The sequence below is a fragment of the Ctenocephalides felis genome, unplaced genomic scaffold (genome assembly GCF_003426905.1).
Source record: "Ctenocephalides felis isolate EL2017-DRISC unplaced genomic scaffold, ASM342690v1 CF-g0.4_SCAFFOLD_03572, whole genome shotgun sequence".
Taxonomy (NCBI): Eukaryota; Metazoa; Arthropoda; class Insecta; order Siphonaptera; family Pulicidae; genus Ctenocephalides; species Ctenocephalides felis.
In genome coordinates this window covers 44,885,806-44,903,793 of record NW_020539726.1, presented here as the reverse complement: position 1 = coordinate 44,903,793, position 17,988 = coordinate 44,885,806, and the positions used below count along the sequence as shown (strand labels likewise).

At 26.5% G+C, this 17,988-nt stretch overlaps 1 protein-coding gene across 2 annotated transcripts in view; it reads right to left on the bottom strand.

Annotated features, from left to right (window-relative positions):
* Positions 1-4,503: 4,503 nt before the first annotated feature.
* Positions 4,504-17,988, bottom strand: part of LOC113387795 (integumentary mucin A.1-like) — a 15,290-nt gene continuing 1,805 nt past the window's right edge. The window contains exons 1-4 of one of the 2 annotated variants that reach the window (XM_026625170.1): positions 14,099-14,384; positions 7,022-7,192; positions 5,157-5,477; positions 4,504-4,576 (exon numbers count right to left, since the gene is read on the bottom strand). In XM_026625170.1, the coding sequence (XP_026480955.1) occupies positions 4,518-4,576; positions 5,157-5,477; positions 7,022-7,192; positions 14,099-14,174 (627 nt within the window). In that variant the 5' untranslated portion in view covers positions 14,175-14,384 and the 3' untranslated portion in view covers positions 4,504-4,517. Of the gene's footprint in view, positions 4,577-5,156; positions 5,478-7,021; positions 7,193-14,098; positions 14,385-17,988 lie in introns of those variants that run through there. The other variant, XM_026625171.1, reaches the window with a different exon arrangement.

Sequence of the window (17,988 nt, the reverse complement as noted above, 5' to 3'; positions counted from 1 at the left end):
TGGGGATCATTTCATCGAGATCCATACATTTCATATATTAAGTTTATATATATAGTTATTAGAATAAAAATTAACAACAAATACAAATTAAATTTAGTTTTGTTATAATAAATGCAAATGCCGAAATATAAAAATCCACGTCATCACCAAGTTGTTAATTTTTATCCCAATTCAGGATTTGGTTAAAGTCGGTTCTTTGAAAATCACAGAACTGTCAATCGAGATGAAAAATTGGTCTTGGATTATCTTTCACCTGAAATAAAAATAGTAACTAAAACAATTGTTTAGTTGTTGAAGATTTTGTATGATGATGATGATGAATGTGAATGTGAATGTGTGAACACTTACTATGAATAAAAGCTGCAATGAAAATTAGAACTCCATCCTTTTGTAAATCACTTTTTGAACAAAATTTGTGAAAAATTTATTATTATACTTATTACCAGTATCTCACTGTTACTGGTAATAAATATATTAATCATCTTGATCTTGAAAAAGTTTTATGGGCTCATTCAAAACGCATTTTAGAACAATTTAAAGATAAATAGTTCTTGAAACAAAAAAAATGTAACTTGGCTCTTGTATAAAAAAAAAACTGTTCTCCATCGTCTTCATAAGTAAATTTGTAGAAGGTTTTGTGAAAAAACAATTGAACAAATTTCAATAAAATAAGTGTAATTAATAATAACATTCATTTAATATTTTGTTTTTAAATAAATAAAATATTTGCAATAATAAGAACAATTAATCAAATAAAATATATTTGCTCTTTGCAAATAAAATTGTTATGTATTTTTGTTTAAAAATTAAACTGTGACAAAACAGAAAATAATAAATAAAAATTAGATTAGACAGAAAGATTTTTAAATCAAAATATTATAGAAAAAGGACTCGACTGGTGAGCATATTATAATTGTGAAAAATATTCATAAAAAGGGACTTTACTAACTAAAAGTTTAAGTTGCTCTATTTCGCTTAAAAAAAGGAATACTGGTGAGCAAATAATACAAGAGAAAGCTTCGAGAAACATATTTGTAAAACAATTGAGAAGAAAGGGACTCTACTGACGAGCAAATTAAAAACTTACTCTAAAGTATCATTCAAATAAAATACTAATAAGTAGGGAATGCAATACCGGTATACCGGTATGCCGAATTACCGGTAAACCGCCCGATTTTTCGGCGGTATTTTTACCGGTATTTATTCCAAAAATACCGGTATTTTCGGTATCTTTACATAAGCGCTATTTGATACATAATACCCTAATGTTTAAATTTCTTGGAACAAATTTATCTTTAAATTCCATAATCGCATTAACAGCTATATCTTGAAGTGATTCTATAGGATAAACAAATGTCAGATATTATCTCAACTCGTCATTAAACTGAATATTTATTGCTTTCCAAAGGGCTTCATATCGTGTTACAATAAATAGAATAGGACTGATAGATAATTCTGTTTGTTTCATCTTTTGTAAAAATGTAACGGTTTTTTAAGTGATATTTGCGCCAAAATATTTTATATCATACTGCGTAATCTTTATTTTGTTCTATCTTTATACATAATAATTATGATAATTACTAAATATTTTTGCTTCTTATTACAATTATAAAATATTATTTTTCGACGACGTTTCGAAGTTTGAAACTGCTATAGAATAGAAGCGTCACATTGTTTTAAATAACAATACTCAATAATTATAGTAACTTATTATTTATCTCGGCAGCGTATCCGATCTTAAATTAGTGTAGAAAAATTATTTTTTTAAATATTGAAGATTATGCTATTAACACATCGAACACAGCCAATACAGTTTATAATAATGTAATATGATCTTTTATGAGTTTTTGGTCTTTCTTACTCATAAGTTTGTTTTTGGTGAAAAGTACTCAATATACTCGATAGTGATAATGAATTAATTAAATTGGATATACTTTTGTTAAATTATTATTTAAAAAAATAAGCTTATTGTTTTATTTTATTGTTTAGTTGAATATATTTGTAGTTGTATATACATGTTTTTATATTTGTACTAGTAACTTTCAATTTTGTTTAAGATAATAAAAATACCGGTAATTTACCGGTATTCCGGTTTTAAAATGGAAAATTACCGAAATACCGGTATTGCATTCCCTATTAGGCACGTAACATATGACATGTGACATTTGATCAATCGGAAGAGTCCGCGATTGTCGTCGGCGACGTTCGCTCAGACACGTGACGTCACAGTCCCTTCTTTATTTGAGCACCATATACAACGGGAAACATCAGGACTAGCAGTCCATGTAGTGTAATGTTTATAGAAGGATCAAATAAATACATTTGAATAAAAATGAATGAAAAATAATCAAAAATCAATAATACTTAAAATCGAGTCTCTTTGTCAACTTGTATATTCTAATATGAAGTTCGTTAATAGTTAGTAATAAATTATATTGTAATGGTCATTAATGTAAGATGTTAGATGACTGTGAAATGTATATGAGTGTTGTTATATTAATGTTGAAATGTATGTATGATCAGTATCGGATTATTAAAGTAAAAGTTGTTGATGATGATGATGATGTAATTTCATCAATAACCCCACTTAAACAACTGTTGATATTTAAAATTATTATAGATGAATAAAATTTAATTGCCTTTTTTCTACGATAATTAAAAAATGATCTAAAATTCATGCCTCTACATTAGAATACATCCTTCAACTGTATGGAATGTTTTATTAAACACACCTATTAATGTGATTGGTAAAGTTATAATATAAGTTTTATATATACATATATATATATAGATATATTAGGGTGGTCTTTAGTATGGACATTTTCGATATTTCTTTGCTCCCAAGGGCTCCAAATTGATAAAAAACAATTCTCTGAAAGTTTTAGCTCTTAATATTAACGTTTAGATAGTGCGCAATTCAATTAAACTTCGTATGGAAATAGTATGAACAATTTTTTGAAAATTAAAAAAAATTCTTTTATGTATAACTTAGTGACAAACAAATGAATTAAAAGTGAAAATTTGTGTCATTTTTTATTGCAAATTCTACGCTCTGCAAAATTTCTGAAATTTTTTTTATGCCATTTGCATACAAAAATTTGATTGAATTGCACTCTATCTAATAAACAATATTAAGAGCTAAAACTTCCAGAAAGTTGTTTTTTATCAATTTGGAACCATTTGAGCCCTTGGAAGCAAGAAAATTCGAAAATGTCCATATTAAGGACCACCCTAATATATATATATATATATATATATGTATGTGTGTGTGTGTGTGTGTGTGTATGCCAGTGTTTTCTATTTGTTTCTAAATAAACGATTATTTCTAATCATTAAGACCAATTTGAACAAAATTGATCAAAATACGAAAAGATAATTTTAAAATCACTAAAAATAAATATAAAATTTTAAAGTATTAATTTGAATAAAGTGTATATGCTATTTGCAAATAAGTTTGTAATGTATATTCAATAATTGAACAAACTTCATAAAAAAGGAAGTAATAATTAAAAGTTATAATAAATAGGAAATATGAATAAATAATTTAACAACAATAAATGTAGCTCCCTTTGCCATAAATAAGTAATTATATATACATAATATATATTAAAAAGAAATTAAATAGCAAAAGAACTCTACTGACAAGCAAATTAATATCATTAAAAGCGACTTTACTGACGAGCAAAACATACTTGAGCTTTAAAAAAAATGTAAACTGTATAAATAATATTAAGAAAGAGACTCTACGAATGAGCAAACTAGAATTTAAAAAATATTTATAAAATAAAATTCTGATAGAAAAGGACTCTACTGATGACCGAATTAAAACTGTTAAAAACATTAATAAAAAATCTAATAGAAAAATGACTACTAATGCACAAATTAATATTGTAATAAAATATTAATGAAGAAAATGATGAATAAATACTGAGACAGAAGGAACTCTACTGACGCGCAAATCAATGTTTAAATAAAAAATTAAATACTGTCATAAAAATACATTAACCCGTTCGACTCGACGGCAATACATATAAATTCCGGAATGGCGAGTGGAAAGGGTTAAAATAATTGTAAGTAATATTTACTAAATAAAATAAATTTTATCTTCCCAGATAAATGTGCTTTTGGATAAAACCAATTAAATAAGTTTGCATAAAACACAAAAAAAAATTGATGTTTACTTAAAAATAAGTGTACCCTCTTCATGAAATTTTCAAATGGAGTTTCTTCCATTTGTTTCCAATAAATGAATGAATATATTTCAATGTGTATTATATATGAAATGAATGATCATTAAAATAAAAAAATCAATTAAAAACAGAAATGTACAAGTTGTTTTTGTTTGTTGTTAAGAGTTAAAATAATTTATTTGAAATAAAACATTTACTTTTTGCAAGTAATTTTATAATACTCATATGCATAAAACTTAATAAATAAGAATGAATGATAAAAATGAAACCTCCACCAAATGTGAGAAAAAATTACATACCTGTTCTTTTTCCATTCGTTTGTGAGTCTTATAAGGTGCGATAGTTCCTCTCCGTCCTTGCTCTGTAGAATTTGTATGCTACGAGACCTAAAATGAAAAAAAACACAATTGTAAAATATTGATGAAATTATGAATTTATTCTTTGTACGTTTTAATAAGTATTGATTTTAATAAAATCAATGAAATTCTATTGTCATTATAATATATAAATATATGAATAAACATAAATGTATGTATGAAGTATTTTTATATTTCTGTGCAATTTGGCAATAATAATGTAGACATTGCATTTTTCTCAATCATAATCATGAATTTATTATACATATTCTAATATTGTCTAGGCTCATAAGTAAATTGAAAATTTTGCCAGATGACAGTTTTCATTTGTTTTCAATGCCAAACAATGTCTCATATATTTTCAATGTCAAACAATGTCATGTCGTTTTTTGCTATTTTTTCCATTTATTTCTACAATATTACTATACTTTTATAATCACATACATCCTAAAAAATTTCCTTAACAAACTCTAGAAAGATTTATCAAAATCCGAATAATCGTTTAGGAGGAGTATGCATTCATACATCCATATTGAAGAATTTTATATATAAACAAATATAATTTATATGTAGGTAAAAAATATTCAAATATATTATCTTATCCCCTTACCGATGCACATAAGTCCAATAGCCAAAATCATGCCCCCAATAAATGAAGCCCCATCGAACCTCCTCGGTTTCTCTGGTGCCACAGTGGTCGACACAATGGGTTCCATGGTTGTCGGTTCAGGTTTAACAGTTGTAGGCTCAGGCGTTGGAGGGGTAGTTGGTGGGGTTGTTGGGGGCTTTGTAGTTGGTGGTGGGGTTGTTGGAGGTGTTGTTGGTGGGGTTGTTGGGGGCTCTGTAGTTGGAGGAGTTGTTGGTGGCACAGTTGTTGGTTGTGAGGTTGTTTCAGGTGGAGACACTGTTGTAGTATCATTTGGGGCAGGTTCTATAAAAAAAATATTTTATATATTACAACAAATGGAAAGGAAATGAAGTAAAAATGTTTTCTAGGCTACTGTAAAGCTATACCTTATAGATCATCCTATTTATTTGATTAATGCATTTTTAAAGTAGGCTTATTATATTATTAAACTAGCAAACCCGACGAACTTCGTTTCGCCACCAGATGGTTTCGTGAGAAAGATGAAAAAAAATTTTGTTTGTTTTATATTTGAAAAGGAAAAATTTGATTTTATTACACAACAGTAATGAATTTATTTCGATTACAAAAATGAAGTGTTTTTCAATTGAACTTCTCTAAGTAAATGAAAGTGAATCCGCAAATTATCCGTTTCATTGAATTGCTCTTTGGTAAACCACATTTTTTGTTTTTTGGTCTGACGTTAACACAAACAAAGCGGATGGTTTTTCAACTCGTGAACAGGCAATGTATAACTGCCCATGTAAAAAACAATTATTTCCAAATAAACTATTTGAAATTTATCCCGCAAACACTAAGCGATTGGCCTTGCGATTTGTTATTGCAAACTGGAAATTGCAATCGTTTGAAGTCAAACGGAAGACCAGTCGGAATCATTGGTATGTCACCAAATCGCCAGAAATTTTTGATTGAATGGTGAAATCAGTGCGTGTACATCATTAATCTTTGCGGCAAGAATTGCTCGTTGACTTAACCAAGCATAATTCTGATAATTCTTACTAATGTCATTACTCGAATTTTTAATTACAGTGCGTGAAGTTCCAGCAATTTGCATTAGGGCACGAGCTATAAACCTTGCGGAGCCCGAGACCTTTCCAACGAATGCAAAATTGTCGAAATCGGTTCGTGCGCTCTGGAGTTAAATCGTCAGGAAGGAAAACCCGACTTATTTTTATATATATAGAAGATACGATGAAACTATTAAGATACAAATAAAAATAGTTTACTCATGAAAATCATTCAATTATTGATATGTATATTTAGGTTGGTGCTTAATATGGATGTTTTCGAATTTTTTTGCTCCCAGGGACTTGAAACCAAAGTTTCTTATAAAACTGACATGAAAAAAATTCCATTTGTTGTTTAGAACTTTATAAATTGCCGAGAAGTGAATCAAAATTTAGAGAATAACATTGTATTTGCTTATTTTGATCATAAATAAAAATTACAACAAAATTGATATATTTTATAAAAATAAGTATTTACTTCGGAAGAAGAACCAAGAAACTTTGGTGGTTGGAGTGCGGACTATCTTAAAGTTAATATTAAGACTTAAAACTTTCAGAGATTTTTTTTTATCAAATTTGGAAGCATTTAAGCCCATGTGAACAAGGAAATTCGAAAACATCCATATTAACGACCACCCTAAGATATATATTATATACATTATTAACAAATAATTAAATTTAAATGAAGTCTATCTGTCTATATCATATAATATAATCCATATATACGCTAATGGATTTACCAATTTATGTATGTATCTATTATTAATTATCTATATAACTTCTAATCTATGTTTCTATCTATATAAATGTGTCTACACTAACCTGGTTGAACTGAAACACTCGGAGTACCTTCATTATATTCCAAAGAGGCTGCATTTTTGATAAACATAGGTTCATAAGTCGATGTTTCTACTTCTTCAGTTTGGACTTCAGTGATAGTTTTAGTGGGTTCATTTGTTGCAATCGGTTGGGTTACTGGTGCTATCGTTGCATCTAAAAATTAGATTAATTGAAAAAAAAACAGTCAAATACATCAATATAAATAAAACGCATTTTAGGAGCATGACAAGATAATGAATATGGTACAAAATAATCTATACACAAATAGACCTATAATTACAACCTGTACAATTTGGTTCTAAACTAAATCTTTATATTGTGCAATATTTGTACTTTTTTTTTTTAATTATATTTAAGGTTCTACACTAAAACTTTATATTATCTATTATGCAGTATTTCGATACATTAGACAAAAACTGATAAGAATTCATGGTATAAACTTGTTGAAGATTTTTGTAAAACTCTCCAGCTCATAAATTCCATCGACTAATGATAAAACCAGAAACTACCTTTGAGTGTCAGAATAAAAAAAATTTTTTTTTACAAAGTATTTGTAATAATAACAGCAGAACTCGGTTAAGACAATTATGCTTAATATAATCGAATAATTTAATACGCATTAAATAATTGAGAATGCTTAATATAATCAAAAGTCTCAATTTTTTTAGTGAACTTGTTTTGTATTGATAAATATGTTACAGTTGAGATTTCTTTAACATTTCTATATCAAGTTCTATTGAATTCGAAATTATAAAGTGAAATTTTAACTTGTAAACAAAATCCATTTAAATTAAAGGTACACATATTTTTTAATAAAAATATATTGCAAATGCTGTATGTAATAATGTATTTGTATATAATTGTATGCGTCTAATTCTTTATTTGAAAGGATTCATATAAATTTATATGTACATATATGTCTGATAATTAAATTAATATATTAAATATAAATATAATTTAAGTCATGTTCAACTTAATTTGCTCATACGTGATCATTTTGCAAACCAGCATTTTCAAACTTTAAATGAATATTCTATAGCCTCCCCCTTAGAAAGATTTAGGCTAGATTAAAAGAATGAGTTGTTTATATAAATAAATATTAATTGTTGTTTATATTAATAAATAAATTTATATTACAATGTTAATATAAATATAATTAAAGTCACGTTCAACTTAATTTACTTATGTGGACATTTTGCACACCAGCATTTTTAACACCTTAAATAAATATTCTAGAGCCTCCCCCCTTGGAAAGATTTAGGCTAGATTAAAAAAATAAGTTGTTTGTATGTATTTTAATATAAATATAATTTAAGTCACGTTCAACTTAATTTGTTCATACGTGATCATTTTGCAAACCAGCATTCTCATTACTTTAAATGAATATTCTAGAGCCTCCCCCCTTGGAAAAATTTAGAATAGATTAAAAGAATGAGTCGATTATACGTATTTTAATATAAATATAATTTAGGTCACGTTTAACTTAATTTACTCGTGTGAACATTTTGCACACCAGCATTTTCAATACTTTAAATTAATATTCTAGAGCCTCCCCCCTTGGAAAAATTTAGAATAGATTAAAAGAATGAGTCGATTATACGTATTTTAATATAAATATAATTTAGGTCACGTTTAACTTAATTTACTCGTGTGAACATTTTGCACACCAGCATTTTCAATACTTTAAATTAATATTCTAGAGCCTCCCCCTTAGAAAGATTTAGACTAAATTAAAAGAATGAGTTGTTTGTAATTATTTGTATGTATGCAATTGTGTATATTTAGTATGTAATTATTTTTGTTATATATGGCTTGTGAAATTAATATATTAAATATAAATATAATTTAGGTCCCGTTTAACTTAATTTATTCATATATGAACATTTTGCTTAGAAAATCATTTCTAAAATTTTGAGTGGATATTCTAAAGCCTCCCCCCTCATAAGGATTTGGGCTAGTTTAAAAGAATGAGTTGTTTGTATATATATTTGTTATCCGTATGTACATGTATGTATGTATTTGTGTGTATGTATTTGTGTGTATGTATTTGTGTGTATTTGTAATTATTTGCATGTATGCAATTGTGGATATTTAGTAAGGAATAATTTGTGTTATATATGCCTAAAATAAATATATTAAATATAAATATAATTTAATTTACTCATAAGTGAACATTTTTCAAACCAGCGTTATTAATATTTTGAATGAATATTCTAGAGCCTCCCCCCTCAGTAGGATTTAGAATTGGTTGATAGAATGAGTTGTTTGTATATATTTGTTTATAATTATTCGTATGTATTGATGTATGGGTGTATATGTATATGTATTCGAATGTGTATGTATTATTGTAAAATTGATATTCATATTAAATATTAATATAATAGAATGCAATCAAACTTCACACAAGACTCTGTTCAATATCATTATTAAAATGGTTTTAACTAGAAATTATTTTGTAAAAATAAATTAAAATTAAAAAAATTCAACCAAATTTTTTGTTTTATGATAAAGAATATTCTGTTAGTAATACAATTCTAGTTGTAAACTCCACGTGTCCAAAACTGAATGAAAAATCAATTATTTGCCTCTCGGTCACCATATGGTGGATTTTGGCGGAATAGAAGAAATATCTCATGGTCTTTTTATTAAATTTAATTTTCCTACATGTATCTATATTTATGATAATCGTAATAATACGGTCGTTGTTTTTGAAATGTCAAAATAATTTCGATGACGTCGTCCTACTCAGTTTGTTTTAGTCGTTCGCATAGCAACAGCGGAAAAAAACAATCACACGTCACTAATCAAAAAGTCAATAATCGGATTAAATAATTAAAAATTAAATAACACCGTTGGAGATAATCGAGAAAAATAGATACAAAAATTGAATAAACACACAATGAAAATATAACAAAAGGTTTTACAGACAAAGTTGTTTCAGAATTGTTTTTTAACACGTTAATCGCCACAGTAGTATCAGAAAAGAGAAATAGGGAAATCCCTATGAGTCATGGTGATTTTATTTAAGATAATTTAGTTGAAAATGTATCAAAGAAAAAAAAAATTTTCATAAATATTTGGAAAAACACTATTTTTGATGTAGCACATATATAACTAACATGGTCCTAAAAAAATTAGAGGACAATGTTATCAAATTGAGGTATTACGTCCTCTTAATTTTTTTTTAATTTTGTCTTTATTAAAAATTTATTAGTTATGATCTTTTGCTCAATTTTAGCATTTATATTAAAATTTATGTTTGTGTTTTTTCTGGTTTGGTATGTATATAATTTTCTCCCTTTTATACTTTTATATTTAATATCAAATGCTGTTCCATATGTAATGTTTTTTTTAGATTACTGAATGATGACACACATTAAGTGTCGAAACGTTTTATAAAAGATTTAATAAAATATATAAGAATTTTTTCTACATTAACCTGCAAAACAATACTTTAAATATGTATCAACGTCGACAAAACTATCATATATATATATATATATATATATATTCAATGTCATCTTTATTTTTGTTATATTGTTTTCATACAAATGTTCACATAACAATTGTTTATTATTTCTTGTTCTTGTGTTTATTTAAATTATTTGTGAGTAATCGCACTGAAGGTAAACCAAACCAAAACTCAAAGCGTTAGCAAGCTTATTAAAAAAAAAACTCTCTAACTTTGTCTTCCTTGTTGAAGAAAGAAAATAATATTTTACTACTTAGCTTTTATCATACAAAATAATGTGTGTATGTGTGTGTATGTATATCACATACATTCATATATACATATAAAAATATTCAATAGATAAGTCCTGGATTTTTTCAATATATTGATTGTTTCTTTTCCGAACAGTAAATCCAATAATAAAAAACAATTTGTTTTTTGAAGATGTTTAATACGACGTTTCGGAACTAGGTACGTTCCATCATCAGGTTTATTCTGTCAAATACAATGTTTTTTAAAATACTGATTAACATTAATTAACAATGGTCAATACAGATTAATTAGAAAAAAAATTTTGTTATAAAGGAATGGATTATGTACCGGATAGATAGTAATAAGACTTAACTAAAAAAGGTTTTATATAAAATTGAGAAGCAAAAATTATTTACCTGTAATAATTTATATATCCATATCACTAATATTTTTTTGTTAAAAACACTCGATTTTTTTGGAAGATATTTGTAGATGTTACGACTACACAAGACTTAAACACACTGATATGGATTTCTGTCTGCCAGATGTAAATGACAAAGCACGGAACTCTTGGCAAAAATGATTTTTTATGGCTCTTGTTTGGTAATTTACGAAAAAAGGAAAAATATTATTATTGGATTTACTGTTCGGAAAAGAAACAATCAATATAAAAATATATATGTATTGCTACATAACATGTTTCTAAATTAGAAATTTAGAAAAAAAACAAAAACTTAAATTGCAAGTACAGTAGTGAATCAAAAAATTTCTTCAAATTTATCCAAATGTTTCAAAAAACTTATTAAAAGAATTACACCGATGAGTATTATATTGCACAAATCATTTGCAGTTATCGATAATTTGAACTATTCTTCATGTTATTTTTATATAAATTTATGTTAAAATAAAACAAAAAATACTCATCATTGCCATCAAAATCCTTCATCAAAAAAAATTGTAAAAAATTCAAAACCTTGAGACCATTGTAAATACCAATTTAATATATATGGTAAATAATAATTGGCAAAGGATCGATATAATATATAGTAAATAAATAATGAGAAACAATATTATTTACAAACAACAGGAACATATTGAAGAAAGCATTGGAGGTAAAAGTTTGCTTAAATTTGTTTTAATTCATGTTTGATCTCGAAGCTCTGATTGAAATAGCATTCGACAAAATCTTCAGAACAAAGGAACATCGATTTATATGTAACTTATATCAAGGCTTTGTAAAGTTCACCAAATTTATTTGTCTCTACAATCTATATGTAACTTCAATCAATGCTTAAGAAAGTCCATCAAACGGTGCTTCAAACATATCTATCTCGATATCTATACAACATTTAGGAAACCTGCAATTAAATTTATTATCATCAACTGAAACGAGCCAAAACATGTAAGCATTGGAAGCAACTTTGCAAGAAGTATTCACATGTTTATACAGATATTGCAATTTACAGTTTAAAAAGCAAACTGGTGGTAAAACCAATGCTCAATAATTATATGCAACAAAATCAAACCAAACGAGTCTATGTAAAAAAACTAATTGTATGCAGAGCTGAACCAAAGAAAAGGGCAATGGTCATCTGAATAAACACACAAAATCAAATTTAAAAAATAATCATACGAAACAAATATCTAATATCTAATAGTCTGGACAAAATTATAAAGAAAATGTTTGAGAATGACTCGCATATGTTAGGAGAATAGTTTTTTGCTTCTTGAACCATTAACTCTTTTCATGAACTTTACTTGATGAGCGAATTTTAAAAAAGAGTTGATAATATATATCATCAGAAAGACCTTTCAAAGGATATATGGATGCAGTCAACAAATTTCAGGAAAAAATCATCACTGAATATCGATATCCAATAATTTCCAAACAATGTCAAGAGCAATTTCTTGAAATTTTGAAAAGATTATCAAATCAGTCATAATTGACAAAAGTGTTATGATAATTGTATGACATAATAAGTGATGACAGTCAGATGCTACAATAAAAAGACCTGCACGGGTAAGTATTAGAAGTAATTTTTAATCAGCAATCTTCAGATTTCACATCTACAACAGTGATGTCTCCAATATTGTCAGCTATGTTAAAAACACTTGATTATAATTCATTGTAACTTCACACTTTAATTCACAAACTATCATAAGATTTAGAATCATTGTAAGCAGTTGTTCCATAAAAAATCATTCAAAACTAGCATGACTTTTGATTCTTCAAAAGTGGACATTGTAAAACAAAGATCAAACAATGAGTAAATATGAAGATAATGTTTGAGAATGACTTGCATGTGTTAGGAGAAAAAGATTTTTACTTGATGACCAAATTTCAAAGAAGAGTTGATAATATATCATCAATTAGATCTTTCAAAGGATGGATGGATGCAGTCAACTATTAGTAAATATGAAGAAAATGTTTGAGAATGACTCGCACGTTTTAGGAGAAAAGTTTTTTTAATTGATAACCAAATTTCAAATAAGAGTTGATAATATATCATCGAAAAGACCTTTCAAAGGATGGAAGCATGCGGTTAACAAATTTCAGGAGTAAATCATTACTAGATATCTCCAATAACAATCATAACTAGATATCTCCAATAATCTCCAATAATTTCCAAACAATGTCAAGAATAAAGAATATCCTATCAGTGATAATTGGCAAAAGCTTTGTAAAAACTATATGACATAAGTGATGCCAGTCAGATAGTATCTATCGTAACTATAATAAACAGACATGTACACTAAAAAAAACTGCAGTATAATTTATGGTCATCGGAAACAAACCAGAACATGTTTGAGTATGTATTAGAAGTAATATATAATCTTCAAGTTTCAGATTTCTCATTTAGCACATTGATGTCTCAAATATTGTAAGCTATGTTAAAAACACTTGATTATAAATCACTGGACAAACTACCGCAAAATTTAGAGTCATAAGCAGATGTTATGAATCTTGAATCAAATCGTTCATAACTAGCATGACTTTTGATTCTTCAAAAACGCACATTGTAAAACAAACATCAAACAATGAGTAATCCAGGACTTTAGTCACCTCTGATATGATACATGTACATATATTTACAAGAAAACATACGTCAACACATGTAATGCATAATCAAAAAACCTATTATGCAAATTTATATATTCAACAAATTACTATCTAATTGCACAAAAATAGGAGCCGACACTAAGGGGAAACCCGACCTAACCTATTTGCACTTGAAGCCATAAAATCGTACAAGACCAAACAAAAATAAATCATAAATCAATTATTATTGCGACATTTATTATTACAAATGCCGATAACATATTTAAAACAAGCATGCTTATCTATTACAACTCACCTTGTGGAGCACTAGCCGTCAAACTTGTGCACAGAATTAACAGAAGGCAATTACTTATTACGATCCTCTGCTTCATTGTAATTGCTTGTTGATTAATTGATTATTACTAAACTAATTAATAATTAGGCGTCAGCGGTGATTTGTTTTAATTCGATTTGATTACTTTAATAAAGTAGTTCTTTTCAGATGGAGATGACCGAAAGAAATGGCAGATAAAAATGGCACTATCATTTATGAAGTGGTACCAACTGTTGAGAGTTAATGTGATTAATTGATGTGTTCAGAGTGCGGATTTGGCGCGAAGTTTGAATTGGAAAAGGAGGGAAAAATAGATATGAAATGATAACATTATTTATTGTGATTTGAATATAAACATGCATGAAATAAAATATATAAAAATAAACATATATTTTGTGACTAAATAAACTAAAATCATTAAAAAAAAGTTTAAATTTGGCGCGAAGTTTAAATTGAAGAAGGAGGGAAAATAGATATGAAACGATTACACTTTTTATTATAATTTAAATATAAAAAATAAAAATACATGAAATATAATATATAAAAATAAACATATATTTTGTGACTCAATAAACTAAAATCATTAAAAAGAAGTTTAAATTTGGCGCGAAGTTTAAATTGAAGAAGGAGGGAAAAAATAGATATGAATTGATTGATTACATTTTTATTCTAGAAAATTGCAACGTTAATTATTTTAATAATATATAGTAACAGATATAAATTTTATGATTATGCCCTATAAAATAATTTATACTTTATATATTATAAATAAAATTAAAACTTAAACTAAAGTTGAATTTAGTCATTTTTTAATAAAAACATTATATAAACCAATTTTTTATTACACATTTCTGAGTTTAAACATATACAAGGTAGAATTTTGGCTTATAAAGTATAAAATATAATATATGGTATTAATTATTTGTTAATTATTATTCCTTGAGATTGAGAAGTTAAATTTGTTGAATTTACTATATGTATTTACTTTATTATAAATATTTTGTTTAAAAGATTTCAAAATATAACATCTTCTTTATAAATTTTAATTTCTCAGTTTTCTTTTATTTATAACTATACATATTAAAATTATATTATACTATATATTTATTTTTATGTTAAACTATATATTTATTTTTATGTTATACTATATATTTATTTTTATTTATAATTCAAAGTTGTAAAAGCACATTTTATATATTTATAAAACATTTATGCTTGTTATTATAAACAATAAATCAAATTATTATAAACAAATGTTCATGAGTTTATATAACATATTGTATGTTTATTAAATCAAGAAATAAATTAACTGTGAGTATAAATATACGTTTATAATATAAACAATTATATAAATGTAATAAAATAAATTTTATGGCGCTTACATAATTTATTGCAATTTTTTATATTATCAATAAATTGTTTTTATGGTTAATAAAATACACGTTTGATAACAAACGTCGATTAAAATTTTTTTGTTATATAAAACGTAATTCAAAATTAAATTTAAAAATAATAAACTGTTAAATGGAAAATTCCAAAAACTTGTTCAAAATTAACTATTTTTTTTGGTTTTTATTTAATACATAATATTAAATAAAAAGCGAATAAATTGGATGGATAAAAGACAATAATTTTATTATATGTTTGAAATACTTTGCAATCTATTCGTCGAATTAAAAAAAAAGGTTTAAAAAAAAAACCTCTACCTTAAAAGGTTTAAAAAATACATTAAATAATACATAAAATAATCGAATATCTGTATTTATTAGGTAATAATGTATTTTGGTTTTCCTCTATGATATAAAAAAAACTAGTGGAGTATGGCATCGTGCATTAAGGCAAATTGCTGGAACTTCCTGTACCGTAACGAAAATGTTCGAGTTTCTAATAAATATTAAATTTATAAAAATAAAACAAACAAATTCCAAATGGAAAACTTTTATTTTTATTAACTTAATAATTATTAAAGAAGTTGTGATATTAATTGATATCATTTTTGTTTTGTTTTTTTTTTTCAAATTATTTGTTAAAAAAAAGGGAGATATCTCATAGAAGATAATCTCTTACATGCATTAACACCAACATTATATTGTCTTAAAAAATGTACTTTATTTTGATTGACAATAAAACTATGCAACAAAAAAAAATATTTGTATGCACTGAAAATGGGTCAAATCAAGACCAAAAAGTTCGACAATAAAGACATTTTTCATCACTAAAATTGTTTTAATTATTGGATGGATGCCTAAGAACAACTCTATCATAATATTTTACTATCTGAAAAAACCTCTCACTTTATATCTTCTATATATATAAAAATAAGTCGAGTTTTCCTTCCTGACGAAATAACTCCAGAACGCACGAACCGATTTCGACAATTTTGCATTCGTTGGAAAGGTCTCGGGCTCCGCAAGGTTTATAGCTAAGAAAATTAGTTGTGCATGGCATCGTGCCTTAATGCAAGCTGCTGGAACTTCACGCACCGTAATTAAAAATTCGAGTAATGACATTAGTGAGAATTATCAGAATTATGCTTGGTTAAGTCAACGAGCAATTCTTGCCGCAAAGAATAATGATGTCAACGCCCTGAATTTCACCATTCAATCAAAAATTGCTGGCGATTTGGTGAGATACCAATGATTCTGACTGGTCTTCCGTTTGACTTCAAACGATTGCAATTTCCAGTTCGCCTTGCGTTCGCAATGACAAATAACAAGTCGCTAGGCTAATAGCTTAGTGTTTGCGGGATAAATTTCAAATAGATTATTTAGAAAATTATTGTTTTTCACATGGGCAGTTATACGTTGCCTGTTCACGAGTTGGAAAACCATTCGCTTTGTTTGTGTTAACGTCAGACCAAAAAACAAAAAATGTGGTTTACCAAAGATCACTTCCATGAAACGGATAATTTGCGGATTCACTTTCATTTACTTAGAGAAGTTCAACTAAAAAACGCTTCATTTTTGTAATCGAAATAAATTCATTACTGTTGTGCAATAAAATCAAATTTTTCCTTTTAAAATATAAAACAAACAAAAAAATTCTTCATCTTTTTCACGAAACCATCTGGTGGCGAAACGGAGTTTGTCGGGTTTGCTAATATATATATATATATATATATATATATATATATATATATATTTATACATAAATAGATATAAACATTTTTATTATAATTATCAGTTATCATTAAAGTGATAACAGATAAGACAAAGAATGCGCGAAGCCTCACATTCATTTATTTCTGTATCTGTTTTTTGTGTGTCTTGTTTAAACATTTACAACAAAGTTTTATATAATATTTAAAAAAAATTGTGCGTCCTCCTCCTCATATTCATATTGATTTTCAATACACATATGTTGGATTGAATAATTTTGCATAAAATTAAATAAATATAGAAAAAATACACGTAAACGTGACGCCATAAACGCCTCAGTCAGTGAAAAATAATGTTGTTGATGGTGTGTTGAAAAAAAAACGAAAGTGAAAAGTTTATATGTGTATATGTACTTGTGTTTGTGTAAATAACATTTTTAAATGGATAACATGAACTGAAAAACGTTTTGACCTAGAGAATCTTTGGTTTTCTATACTTTTTGATATATGATTGTGTGCCATCATCAGTGAATTTGGAACGCCTTCCAAAATAAACATTATAAAAGACAATAATAATGTTAATATATTACAAACACTGACCTTGACCTAAAAAAAACCTAATTATATTTATCAAATAATGACAATTGCAAAAATTAAGTAGTTCAAATTTTTGAAAATTTAATTTTTTTAAAAAATATTCTTTCGACAACGGTATACAAATATTAAAATTTAGTAAAATTTAACGTGGATTATCGATTATAGGACAGGTTCCTCT